At 35.3% G+C, this 14479-nt stretch overlaps 1 protein-coding gene across 2 annotated transcripts in view; it reads left to right on the top strand.

Moving 5' to 3' along the window:
• USH2A (usherin) overlaps window positions 1-14479 on the top strand; it is a 367630-nt gene that overhangs the window by 118058 nt on the left and 235093 nt on the right. For both annotated transcript variants that reach the window (XM_057365137.1, XM_057365136.1), the window contains exon 21: window positions 9303-9433. In XM_057365137.1, the coding sequence (XP_057221120.1) occupies window positions 9303-9433 (131 nt within the window). The remainder of the gene's footprint in view (window positions 1-9302; window positions 9434-14479) is intronic.

Here is a 14479-nt window from a genome sequence, read left to right as displayed (position 1 = left end):
TTCTGAAATTCATATTAAGGACATAATTAACTGCTGATAGAGACTGGTAATCTAGGCTAGGCCCTAGCACTAGAATAAAAAGGAGTTTACAATAAAAAGGAACAGATGTACTTTGTTCTCATGTGCCAGGACTGCATTTTGAATAAACTGATTTCACTTAGGATCTGAATCCCAAAATGAAAAATGCCATCATCTATATGTCCAGGAGACACTGGGCTGAACATTTCTATTTCTGTTCTGTCCTGATCTGTAAGGGCTGTGCTTTCACTGAAACCGAGGTATTAAARACAGCGTTTTGGTAGCTCTGGATCATATTTTAGGTAAAATATTCTGCGTAATTGCTACAAAGTGTTTAGACATGTTTTCAATGAATGTTTCACGCCAAACCCCATAAAGTACTTAATTCACAGAATGTTCAGTTCCTGGGTACAGAGGCACAGGAGTAACAGAACAGAATGTAATGGAATATTATTAATGCTTTCAAATCAGGACCTSCTGCACTTTCAAGGTGTAGTTCCATTAGGGGGTAAATATCTTAGAAGGCAGTGAGACAACCTTCACAGTTACCTATATATCTATGCATAAAGCTGCACCTGATCATTCCATTGAAATCCTTTTCTGCGCTTTGTCCCTACAAATAGAAGCACTTTTAGGCTTCTTCTGGAAAAAGATATTATGTGARGAATACTTAGGGGAAATAGTGCTGCAAATACTAAAAGATGAAAATATTATATATTCCTTTCAGTTAATTCTTCATTTGGCAGTTTTATTCCTGTTTACTGCTCTACCTCAAATCGCTGCATTGACTTGAACATATTGTTAGTGGTTTTTTCTCCCAGTTCCATGAGTAGCATTTGTTGCTGAGTTTGTAACTCGAATCTACACTTTTTGCTGAATGTTTACTCAGCAACTTAGTGTTGTATTTCTGTCTGTAAGTTTTGTTGGTTTTTTTTCCTCCTTGTACCTTTCCATTTTTGTCCTGTAGTAATCCTCCAGACAGTCATCAGCTTATTTTAGTTATTCTTCTGTTCCTTGTGTACCCTGTCTAATCAATAATCCTCCTCACTTGCTGCAGGATTTCCACCTTATTGTGCTTTCAGCTTCTGAGATGCTGTGTGATGGGATTCTGCCTTGGCTAGTGCCCGAGTGTGTAAATTTGCTGTGTTTCAGATCATTACACTGACTTTAATTTTGATGTATTTGCATTTTACTCAGTTGTAGTCTAAGTATTTTCCCTTGATCAGTTAAATTACTATCTGTGCAGTGTTACATTTGTACTGCTGCTGGAAATACTAACTACAGGCTTATAATTGAAGTGCTATTTACAACTACTGACCTCCAGCTCGTTTCTGATTTCACTGTGATGTTGACCTTTTATAGATTGCAGTGTTGTAAATCTTTGAAGTGATTCTTCTTGTCATCATATTTCTAGTAATTATGATTTGCAATGCATTAACACCTAGAAGCCTCTCCCACCTTACCCTTGTTGCATAAGATGACCTTTTTTTATGCACTAATTCACATACGGGTAACAGAATACAGGTTTTTCTCTGAAGAATTTATGCTGAAATGAAGACAAATGCTTGCCTCTCTTTCCATTCTTTAAAGATCAGCCTCTGAATTAATGAAATTGCTCATAAAGGATTCCTAGCTCTAGAAACTATTTTCTTCCTTTTCTAACAAAATAGACTCTTTTGAACTTTACTAGGCTATGAAAAACTGAATAAATAAAAATAATGAATTAAAAAATGTTTGAGAGAGGTCATATTTGAGTAAAATTTTCTCATATTTTGCTTGCTGGACASCACCATCAAAGAAAGCATTGGTTGAATATTAGGCTGAAGTTTTTTCTTTGTTCATATTTCACCTCAATATTGAACAACACAGGATTACGGTTTTATTTCTACTGTGATAGCTGTGCTTTTAGCAAGTGATGCTGGTTGGATGGCATGCTCATCTCCTACTTTCCCAATGTACACAAGTGGAAGGCAGTTATGAATTCTGTTCATAGACATGCTTAATAAATGAATTTGAGGAAGGTTGCTCATTTCCTTAATGATAGTATTGCTTAAAAGTCTGTGTAAAGAGCAGGCTGTTGACTCTAATGACAGAGGATGCTCACAGATAATGGCACCACCTGCATCTTCATATCTGGTTTCACCCTGGTCTCTCATATGTTTTTAACAGGCCTTCATATGTTTGTTTCGGTAAATCTAGGTAGGCAGACTGACCAGTTGTTTTGGGTCTTGCCAAATTCTCAGATAACATGTGCCAATATTTTGAAGATCATCCTAATTATGTTTCTGTTTTCACTGGGAAAGTTCTAAAGTGCCTGTGGAAAGCAACATTTTTGCTTTGAACTTCTTCCTTTTTGCTTTCTTTAAATGCTCTTTTTTATTTGTTGAACACGTGTTGGAATGCTTCTCTGCTCCCTCGCTGCCTTTCCTAGATAATCTCAAATGTTTGAGGTTATGTCCTCTTCCTTGTGCAGTAAACCAGTYTTTTTTACTTCATATGAAAGTATTCTCATGCCATGATCAATCTTGCCCTGAGCAGGTTTGTTTTTTCTTAATTTACTTTGGATAAATATAAATTCTTTAATGTATAAAGTAGGGCTTATTTATTTTTTTCATAGTATAAAGAAGTGGTATGGTATGGAATGTCCAGTTAACTCTGAACTGCACCTACTGATGTGCAGAGTAATATTAATACAGACTGAGAATTTGCTCTTTAGGGAAGTCTTGTGATGTTCTGCATACTATGCAGTGTTTGGAGGAAGCTAAACTAGTCCACTCTTTTGGAAGTATTAATATTTCTCAAATGTCAGTAAATGCCAATCAAGTAAATGTGGGCATTTTTCTGATTTGATATGTATGTTAAGGCTGTGGAGGAGAAAACAGTAACAAATTTTTCAGACCTTACCGAACCTTACACAAGTTACATTGGCCACCATTCTGCACGGGGGAGGAATATCGAGGGAAGGTGATTTCARTGTTTTGCACTCAGGTGACATACCCCAGTCATTGTCTGAGTACAGCCCCAAGGTCTCCTAATTTTGAGTCTCTTGATTTAACCACTGGGTATTGCGCTATTCCTGACAAAACATCACTCTGTAAGTGACGGGATAAAGTGCTACTAATACATCAAATCTTATCAAATGACTTTAAACTTATCTTGGCTTTCTTTTCACTGAAGTTTGTTGTAAGTCTTTCCTACTGGGGAGTAGCAGGAGTTGTGTCCTTGCTGAAAGGAGAAKATTGGTTTACTGTATTCATATGGAACCAGCAGATTCCTGTGAGTATGCAATAATGAACTGGAGTATCTGTAAGTTTTTTCCTGCCCATGCAACACTTTGGGAGACCTTAAAGCCTGGAATATGTTACAGAAGCACATTTGATAGAAACTTATAAATGTGTATCCTCTGCATTGAATAACAGCATAACAAATCTTTTCATCTGAGTGTATTCTTATTCTTCAAATAATCTAATTGATTGTTCATTGGGCTCAGTCAGCCAAAAGTGGAGAGAAACTTTGTACAGACATCATTAGTTTTTCTCCATTTAAAGATTAATCATGAAGAGCTCTGGCTCTTTAATTCTGTAATTTGTATATTTAATGGGCTGCTGCAGAATCTATGACAGTAATTAGCATAGCCTGAAAACTCATTAATACGCAACAACATGATTAATGCAGCATTAATGCAAACATGACTGAAGTTATTTGGGTTATGTAGTAAGAAGATTAAAGCTAAAATGTCCTGTTTGTTTTACCAGTAGTGGGTATAATGGGGTAGCAAGCAAAATAARAAAGAACAGGTATCAAATTAGTCATTTTAGTGTGAAAAGAAACACTCAGATCTCATCAAGGGGATCTGGGGTTTTGCCTGATAGTTGGTTTCCACAAGTAGTGTTGYGTGTTTTCCCCTTCAATTCGCTCACCATACTCTGTGTTTATGCTTGCTCAGCATTTYAGTTTGATTTAACTTTTTGGCAGTTTGAGGTATGAAGAACACATAAAAATTCTTTGAATAGTGCCATTCTGAATAAAGTTAGACATTTTCAAAATATAGGGCTGTTGTATAGTCCAATTTGGAAACCATGGATTTTTAGCTCCTACTGGTTTTACTGAGATCACCAAATAAAAGAGGGTCCAGTTACAGTTTGGAAAATTTTTGTGTGTGGGTGTATTCAAATATATGTGTGTATATACATATAGATATGTACATATGTACGTGACCTTTGAGCATATATTTTAAATTTCTACTAAAAAACTAAAACAACTTAAAAATTAAGAGGATTTGCTTCATCAATGGAGTGACATAGTATAATGTTTGTGATGAACTTTGAAAATATTTTCAAACACATTAAGGGAACAGTAAAAGATGGAGACTGATTCTGTATGAAAGGTGACAGATTCGGAAATAAGACTTTCTGTCTTCATCTCTCAGTAAAATCCAGGGAGATGTAGGCCATCACAAAGTGTGAAGAACTTGTATTGAGCACAGGATCTTCATAAATACATCCAGGGAGGTGTCCTCTGAGTTCCTTCTTTTCCTTGAATTCCACTACCCATGAAGTGAACCTGCTTTGAAAACTCATCTGTTTTTGTTAAGTCTGATTTCTAATCTTTTTTTCTGCAGATGCCTTTTCTTCTATTAAAAAAAAATTTCATCTCTTTTAACTGTTGTGATGACATGAGGTGTCGCTCTCATGGAGAGAATAGCAACCRAATGCTAATTCAATGGAGGGTTATAGAAATGAGATTTTTGCTCTTCATCTATCCCCTCCCCAGTTAAAAACAAGTTTCGGTTTATAATTTCTGTGGGAAAATGTATTTTAATTAGGCAAAAGCATTTGTTCACAGTCTTAATGTTAAATAAACGTGTAACATTTGTCATCGTGAAGAGACTGCTGAGAGCCTAACACTGAAGTCAAAATTTTATATACAATTTCTATTCATTTTAGCCGGTGTTATGCACAAATAAGGCTCTCAGTGACCATAAAGTGATCGCTTTCTTTGCCAACTATTTTCTGTTCATTGGAATGTGCAATTATATAATTATTTAAATAATTTCATATARCAATATAAGTAGAATGGAAATGCAAATTACGTTTCTATAATTGTGCAGTTCTGGAAAAAAGTTCACTTACAGTGGATGTGCTTCACAGATTATGCAAACTCATTTCTAAAAATGTTTGTGATTTTCAATGTGTTTGGCAGGTTTCTTCTTTTTTTTATTTTTCCAATTGTAATGTGCACTGTTTTCTGTTTATTCTTTTCCTAAGTTGACAAGGAAGTTGTCCATAATATGCTAAGATGTTATTATTGCTACTATTTATCTTATGCTGATGGATTGGGATCTGATGTACTTATGAAAATTAAGCTAAAACTAAGCGTTCTGATCTCTGACAATGTTGGAAATATATTTATTTGACTGTTCTTAACACATTTTGGATAGAGCTGTTCATGTAGTTGTATATAAGTTTTGGTGAAGAGTCTTCAGACTTTTGAAACCCATAGATAATTTCTTTGTATTTAATGAGTGTAATAACTTTTGCTATTTAGCTATTTTCAACTGGGCCCTGAGCATCTGCTTKTAGAGAAAGCTGCTTTACAGATGTTTGTGTTGAATGGTTGGGATAAAACTAATTTTTAAGCGGGTGACTTTGCTGAGATCTCACAGCTGTTATTGTAAACGATTATTTCAATTGTCTTGCCTCTCTGTCTRCATTCTCCCCTGTACTCTTCCCTAAAATTTAAAAGACTCAAAAGACAATTTTTGAGTACTCTACATGTTTTTGTATTTTGAAATGTTTTTGATTTTTAAAACTTATTTTTAAGAAAAACTAAGTTCAGCTAATTTGGAAAGATACATTACAACAAATTGTTACCTTCTGTATTCTGGGTGGATGGTTTCTTGGTCAAACAAAACCTATTTTAAACTTTTTATTTTGCAAGATAAAAAAGGTGTTTTGCATTAGTGAGAATTTTATTGCTGTAATAATTATAAATTATTYGTATATGTTATGCTAATCTAGGAGATGCTCTAATTTATTAATATTTTCCTGATGACTGCCAACTGCTTCTTTTACACTCAAAATAATCCCATGTGCTCTGTAATCTTGCCAGAACTGCAGTCAGCCTCTCAAGAGCATATTCCCACCTTTTGAATACTTTTGTGCAGGTGTTGTAGGTCATATTGAAATTTGYTAGAAGAATCTGAATCCAAGTAATCTGAATCTGAAATGTTGCTGAAGTTCTGAGCTTTGCTAAACTTACAGGAGGGAGGCAAAGAGGGGGTAGAAAAATCATACCATATGGATTTTCTTTATTAGACAGAAAATCACATCTAATATTAGAGTAATAGTACATAATTTTAGTTGTAGTGTAAGCCTGTTCCTCAAAGGGACTCTTCAAACTGTGATCCTGGAAGGGTAACAAACTGATATTGTATCTCAATTGAATGCCTTTGAAAATGCCTGCATTGGTTACTTGTCACAGCCTCRTTCCTCTGCTAATTTGGGTGTGCCATGTTTGAAATTAGGCCCGAAATCTAATCCCAATCCACTACTGCATAAATTGAAACTCTGTAGATCCTGACAGAAGGTTAGTCTGCCCTAATATGATTTGGGATGCTTGAAAACACTGATGCTGGTAATTAGTAATTTATTTTACATGTCCTTTTTATTACTCTATGTTCTTCTTTTTGTCTTTTATGTTCAATATATACAATGCTKGTAGTATTTCCTGTACAATGCCATTATAATTAAAGAAATTCAATTACAGAAATTAAATCAATTTCTTTATTTATAATTAAAGGAATTCTGACAGCTTCTCCAATTGCAACTATAATGTGAAATGGAATTAAAGAATTTATTAGAATGACGTACATTAATGTTTAATTTGTAGTAGAATTTCCTGTTGGTTTTTATCCCACAAATTATAACAAATTCTTGTGGAACAAGAACACATCATTTGTGTCACACAAGCAGGCGGGTTAGGTGAATTCTTGAGTTGCAATTCAAGATTCAGTTGATTAAAAGTACCTTCCTACTATGCCCCACAGATGGTCATGTTTTCCATCCAAGATTTAGTAGCATGAGTAGTGTGGCTGAGATGCAGTTTCTGTATATGACAAATTACAGAAGTAATCGTAGTGTCACCACTTTATTTATGTTTCTATTTATATGTTATATTTAATATTGAAATTAAGGTGTTAGACATGCATACTCAAATAACAGACACGAGTCTTTGGGAAACTTTCTTGCAAAATGTCTCATCCTCCCCCTAGGTAGGTAAAAAAGGGGAAAATTTTTTGGTAATACCATGTGTTTTTCAAGTTCTGTGAAACTTTTCAGATTTTCATAGGAAAGGTTTCTCTGTTCAAGTGAAGTAAATCCGTTTTCAGTGTTCAGTGTCACTACAAAAAATGGCATGCGTGTTGTTGTTACAGGTCTGAATGGGCTTCTGGTTATTCTTTGTGTTGACCATGAGGTAATTAGTATGTTTTTGTGAAAAATATAGATTTTACAAGTTTTTTGTACCACAGTAAAAATATAGTCTGGGCAGAGTTTGCTTAATATTTGTTTTCTCTATCGTACTCACTTGTAGAAATGCAAGAAAATATTAMTATWGAGGTATAAAAGTATTTATTTAGCRCTRTCTCATAAGAACTTCTGTATCTCATGAGAAATTCCAAAGATCCTTGAACTCAGGGCAGAGTTCTTTTCTCAAATTTTTTAGTAGGTGWCAAATGAATTTAGAAGAAAATAACTATTCCTGACTCATCAATGATTTCTWTACAGCTGTAGCTGCTTTACAAGCAGGGCTATTCCAAATCCAAAGAAAAAGGAAGGCTTCTGCATAATAATTGAAAACTTCTGTAATTGCTGCAATTGCTGCTGTTATGAACCATTTAATTTATATTTTCTAATACAATGTTATAAGAGGRTGGTGTTTTTGCAGAAACTCAATTATTTTGTTTGTGTTTGTACTTCTGAATTAGGTGTGAGGAGAGATCCTCTGGTCTTCAGAAATTTTGGCAGCTTCATAAAAATACTGGCAGCTTGTTAAATTAACTGTGCTCCCCACTGCTGGCATTGGAGGCCATCAGTCTGAGCCTTTCCAGCAGATACTGMAGCTGGAAGTACCTGGAACCTCACAGTATTGGAAGTGTTTATTTCTGAGCCAGGCAAAGCTGTGCTTTTCCTTCACTAGGGACACTSTTGGTTGAGGTTTTTCACTTGCAGGGAGTTACTTGTGTGCTTTTTGCAGGTGTTTTAAGAGCAGGACTGATTTTCATTGCCTTGAGAGTGTTTCATATCTGTGACTGGATCATAAACATATATGTGATTAGGTAGAGAGGCCAAAGGATATTTCTTTCAGGTATAGARAATTAACAAGCGTAATCTAATATGAATGTGTGTCAGAATGTGTGTAGTTTTTGTTTTCTTTTTTAAATATAAGTGCTGTCTACAGTAAAAACTGTAGTCATTTATTGTTTTCTGCCTGAAATAAAATAGTGAAAGTACTACATAGTTTGTTAGAGTTGGGTAAAACCCAATAACTTACCTTGTTCTGTAAAAGCAACTTGTACAGAAATGTCATTAAATGTATAGAATAGGTGGATGTTGCTATTACTTCTTTTTCATTTCGCTTTGCAAAAAAATTGCTTCAGTATGATTACCATGCACTCAGGGATTTTATCAGAAATTAAATGGAGGACTATTGATAATGATCTGGAAAGTTCTAATTAAGCTTAATTCATCCATTACTCCTTGGGACATTTCCAATTTTTGTTRGAAAACTACTTTTCCATGTATTCTTTGTGTACTTATACCTAAAGTTTATAAAATAATATATACACAAATACACATGTGAACACATATCTTTTGGAACCAAARCCCTACTGTTCTTCATAGAAACCCTTGCATACAGAAATATAATTTCTGTTTTCCCTGTAGAAATGTTAAGTGACAATTAAAAACCCACATGTAAAATATCACCAATTAGATCAGGATCCTAATATCTGAATTATATTTTCTTGAGTAAGAAGTTACTAAACAACATAAATCACAACTTGATCTTCTTGATCAATCTTGATCTTCTCAAGGGTTGCCTCAGTCTGGATTAGTAAAAGTTCTCCTACACTGACGAGCAAGGGTTTTAGGTGAACAGAATTTCCGTGATTTTGCTTTGCAATGTTGCTGCTGTTTTCAAAGTTGTATTTTATTTGTAAATTTTATTGGAGCCTACAAGAACCACTTTTGACATTAACCATCTACTTACTTTTTTCTAACCAGGTATTAAGGTGAAATTTAGAACCCAGGAACCTGATGGCCTGATTTTTTTCTCTGCATCACCTGGAAATCAGGAGGAATACATTGCACTGCAGCTGAGGAGTGGGCGTCCTTACTTTCTTTTTGATCCACAGGTACAGCAAAAGACAGGATCCTATAAAAATAGCTCATATTATTTACTTCAGTACTTATTACATACTTATCCTAACTTGCTTCTCAGAATCCTTAGGTAACTGCAGATTTTTGGGAGAGAAAAACGGTCACACTAAATCTTTGCTATTTTTATTGTTACGTATGCCACAATATAAGACTTTATTTTTGCATTTTTATGGGCTTGGTTTTCTCTCAGTGCCCTAAACACCACTACAACCTGAAGTACCAAGGTTTCAAAGGTGCGCAGACCTACGTTTTGAATTAGTAAATAAAGGATATAGAATGTTATTCAATTATTTTTAAGGCTTCCATCTTGAGACTTTGTGTTTTCCTATTGAGATGAGCTTGTCACTGTTATGCAAAAATATGAATAATGAACATAATATCAACAAAATGAAAAATAAGGCCACATTCTTTGCATTTCTGTTGGGGTATTTTGTGCTTTCTGTGCACCCCAAAGCTGGATCTCCTTATGGAATTAAAGAACATTATGGCCTCACTTATATGACATAAATATGCAAAAAAACTGTAAACAATAATCAGATTTTCTAATCCCCTGTTACCCTTTGTCTCCTGAGCTCTACCACAGTCACTCTGTGACCATGTGGGAGTGTTGTGCAATACTGAAAGTCCGCTTAAGCTTTGGAGCATCTGTAGAAGAAGCAAGGTGCTGCACAGAGGCTGGCTTTCATGTGATCCCCGTGCTAGAAAATACTAAATCTGCTTTTGACCCCAAGATGTARATTTCTATTAATTCTACTGCATTTACACACAGGCTTTGTCTTATCATATACTTCAGGTTTTGGGACCATGCTTAACATTGTTAATGTTGTCTTTATCCACATTTTAATAGGGACTAATTCTGTTTTATCTCTCCCACCTATACTTTCATTTAACTGAAAAGRAAGTTTTATTTCCTTTGCAAGATTGTCTGAGGTGTATTTAGATTTTTTGTGTTTTTGTTTGGTTAATGGAGTGGATGTCTTTGAACTAGCATTTCAATACTTCAAATAGCCCTTCTTGCAGATTTGCTTCTTCTGAAATATGAAGCTTCTTGTGAAGCTTTATGTCAGCTTGTTTGCACTTATTCCCAAAAAGAAGTTTTATTTGTTTGGGTCCAGAGTATCTGGGGAATGGGAAGGGGAAGAGATGGAAGAGTGGCTGCTTTGGAGGTCTAATTTTCCCCCGCTTTTTACCTGTCTTTTAACTGTAAAAAAAACCCCAGCAGGTCTCATATTCAGTCCTCAGAGCTTCTCAGTTCTCGTAATATTTTCACCAGTTAGTATCTTGAATTTTAACAAATTGCTTGTTTATGAATGTATCTTTGTCTTTTTGTTTCATTTGAATCAGGCAACTCTGTCCCATGCTGATTTTTAGAATCATCAGTTTGATATTGTTTCCTCTTATAAAATAGCCTGTGATGCTCCTTCAGTGCTTCAGTGGCCATTTAGAGAAAGAAAAAAATGTGTCAGGAAGACATCCAGGAAGAGTGTAGGTCCTAACAGCTGATTTACTGTCTTAAAAGCTAATGCTTTCTAATTTCTCATTAATAATGTGGAAGAGATTCCAGWACATTCTCAGACTCAGAAGTAGGGTACAGTGGCCTACATCAATGTCTTTTGTGTAGTAACCGTTTCAAAATCTTTTATGAAAATTCTTCTATCTTCTATGAAAATTCAGTTATCAAAAATTGTCAGTCTTCTGTATCCTTAATAAGCTGTGCTACCTTACTGTATTTACCTTTGTTTCTATGCTTTCATCGTGGTTTGTTTTCTCTTTTTGCCATGATTTGCTATTCCTGTCCTGCAATGTCAGGTATCATGTTCTGAAGCAGCATTTCTTAATCTTTCACTTGTGCATCACATTCTGCATTAGTGTGCAAATGCTTTAATTCTTATTGACACCATGTGGTATCTTAGCCAGGTTATGGGCATTGTTGTCTCTAATTATAGTCATGGCGTATAGAGTAAGCATTTATGGCCCTTCCTTTGTGCTCTTCTCTTAGAAACTGCAAAAATTCCTTTTGATGACAATTGTGTCTCTGCTGCTTTTTATCTGTAGCAGTGTGGTGTAATATTCTGTGCTCCCTTCCAGCTGTGTCCTGTCGCAGGTTAATTATTTGTACCCTCAGTCCCTTTCAGGATGCTGGTGTGCATCTTTGCTCATGATCAGCCGTGTGAGTTCTCTTTGTTGTGTCTGCTCTGGGGACAGTCCTGCCAAGTCTTCCTAGTGGGGAGCCTTCAGCAGCCTCGCTTCTTCCTTCGCTAAGTGTTAATTTCAAATCCTTTTCTTCGTGTCCATTCATACTTCTCTGAGCTTCATGCACACCACTGTTCATCTGGCTGTTGTCTGACCATCCCTTTTGTCTCCCTTTTGTGCTGTTTTCACTGCTCTTTTTTCCTTCCTGATTGTTTTACTGCCATTCTTTGCAGGTTTCTACTCATGGTCCAGGAAGCACAAGTTTTGTTTGCGAACAGATGTCTTCCTTGGTTTTTTTGGAGCAATCAGATTGTTCCATAGATCTTTTTCCAAACCCAGAGTGTCTGTAAGCTTTCAGCTGTCTGTGGATTTTTTTCTTATCATAAGGTCTTTACATCTACACYTAAATTATGCAATCAACTCCAGCTAAATTTATGGTTATCTTTCAGTGGCTACAGGTAATTTATTTATTTCCCAGCRAAGCACTGAATATTTTATACAAAGTGAAATCAGTTGCAGTGGAAATATAAGTCCACTGTGGAGAACCATTTTTCCTAAGTGATTAGGACAGTCTGAGGAGAGAGGATTGAGATTCTTCGCACAGGATGGAGGGAATTGTATCCAGCTGTACAGTTTTAGAAGATGATCAATTTATGAAATTTTACAGCGAAAAGAGGGAACACCAGATTTCCTTGTTGTATGTTTCCCTTCTCGTCTTGGAGGGGTCAAAGTATTAGGCACAGCCTGAGGGTAAGCTGTTTTCCCAGAAGAAAAAGAAAGATGGAGAATATCTGGCTATGAGTCCCAACAAGACCATCCTCCTTGGCACTGCCTAAATTTCAGTACTTGTTCACCCTCTTCATGGTAGGAGTTTGGGCATTGAAAGAACTTGACTGTGAAAAGGGTCCTTGCATTCAAATGTTGGCACCGGAGACAGTATCTTTGAAGATTCGTATTTGTGATATTTCTTTGTATTTTCTACGAAGACATTGTTGTGACAGAGCCATTTATATTTGCTTAGTTATTACTAGCAACCAAATGTTAAGGCTTACTGCATGACATAGCAAAAGACTCCAGATTTCAAAATACGTGATTTCCAAAATCCATGACAAGCCATCTGACAGCAGGATGTTTGAATGTGATCCCAGAGTGTGACTCTGGTGGTTCTGGATAAAGTGTAAAGAGCCATCTCTGATGGAACACATGCTGAACCCTGAACACTCTTTTTTTGTCTTCTCCCTTTCCTCTCCCCAAAATTAAGCACAGGTTGGCACATATGCTTGTGTGGTCCCAGATTGAATTGGTTACAAATAAATGTGGTTTGTGATGTATAAAACTSTTAATGCTCTAGACTGTTGCCAAACATAATATGAAGAACCACTTATTCAGGCACCTGATCTTTAGAATGCAGCATCGTTTGTAACAATTTTAACGCTAACTAAGTACACTTTGATGAGACAGCATTTAATAAAATGCTCATTAATTTCATCATTAGCAAGGGTATGCTAAGAAGTAAGCCAGTTTCTTATGTCACGCCCAATTAGCATCCCATGCTAGTAATCCCATTAGTATTGTTGAATTCACTAATGGAAAAACTAATGGGCATGCTACCAGGGCACATTAATTGGGCATGACACCAGTTCTGGTTTTAATTATTAAACTACGATAATGAAATGTGTGTGTTTGTAAAATATTAAAATGTTGAAATAGGAGAGAAGACAATAAAAAATAGTTATGAAAAAGTGCCATTAGTATGTAAGGATAYATAGCTTTGTATTCTTCTTAAGGGGCAGAGGACTACTCTACAAACCTCCTCAGTACCAGGATGTTGGCTGARTGGAGTAGGAAACATGCTGTAAATATTCACAGGAAATAATTTTTTCTTTAATTATGTACATATGTATGCATACCTATGTATTTTGATACATAGGATACACAGTGACAGTCCCCAAAACAAAATGTACTGTAAAATGTATTCAGTGCTCATAAGCCTATGTGCCAAAATGCATTTTCTAATGGATGTACATCTTTAAAGGCAGAATACTAAATTTTAATAACAGGATTTTAGTATTAATCAACATAGGTGGTGGTTTTTATCAACAGATTTTCCCCATGGGCATAATTCTAAGATCTTTGGGCCAAAAAAAATACTAGAAGATCTGGGAAAAAAAAAATTGCTGAACTGTCTGACTTGCTTATGCAAAGTTACAAGCTAGGCCCTCAAATTATAAGGAAGCAAATTTTTCATTTATGTACCTTTTGGAAATTGTGTTTTGAAGCCATAAAGTAACACCAGTGGTTGAGATGCTTTAATATAGCACAGTGCCTATACAAAGAAATGTTTTCCCATCAGTAGCTGACGGCTGTACAGGGCTACTCTATTTTGTGAATTGAGCAGAAAAGCATTGAGTTCCAGATAGTTCAATTACGGTATAAAGTCCTGAGACAATATTAGAGGAATTTTTAGGAAGTTAGATGATTATTTGGATATAAATCTCAAGAAAATTCTTGAAATGTAGTAATTTTATTTTTATTACAYCATTATATTAATTTATGCAATATTTTGTTTGGTTCTTTACAGTCTTGAGATTTAGTTTGGCAACCGCATCTGTTGTACTCCTCTTAGTCAGCAATTCACAAAAGATTTTTCTGTGTTTGTAATGGATGTCCTTAAATGTATCCCTTCATGCCATATTTTTTTTTGTTTTAATAAAAAAAGTTAAAAATTCTAGTTAAATAGAAATAATTTTTTTAAAAACAATCCTTGTACCATAAAAGCAACTTCAACAACTGCCTTTTGGGGTTTTTCTTGTTTGGTTTTGTTTGGT

Source organism: Malurus melanocephalus, unplaced genomic scaffold (genome assembly GCF_030028575.1).
Source record: "Malurus melanocephalus ecotype Western Australia unplaced genomic scaffold, MMel_1.1 scaffold_48, whole genome shotgun sequence".
Lineage (NCBI taxonomy): Eukaryota > Metazoa > Chordata > Aves > Passeriformes > Maluridae > Malurus > Malurus melanocephalus.
This window is presented reverse-complemented; position numbering and strand designations above follow the sequence as displayed.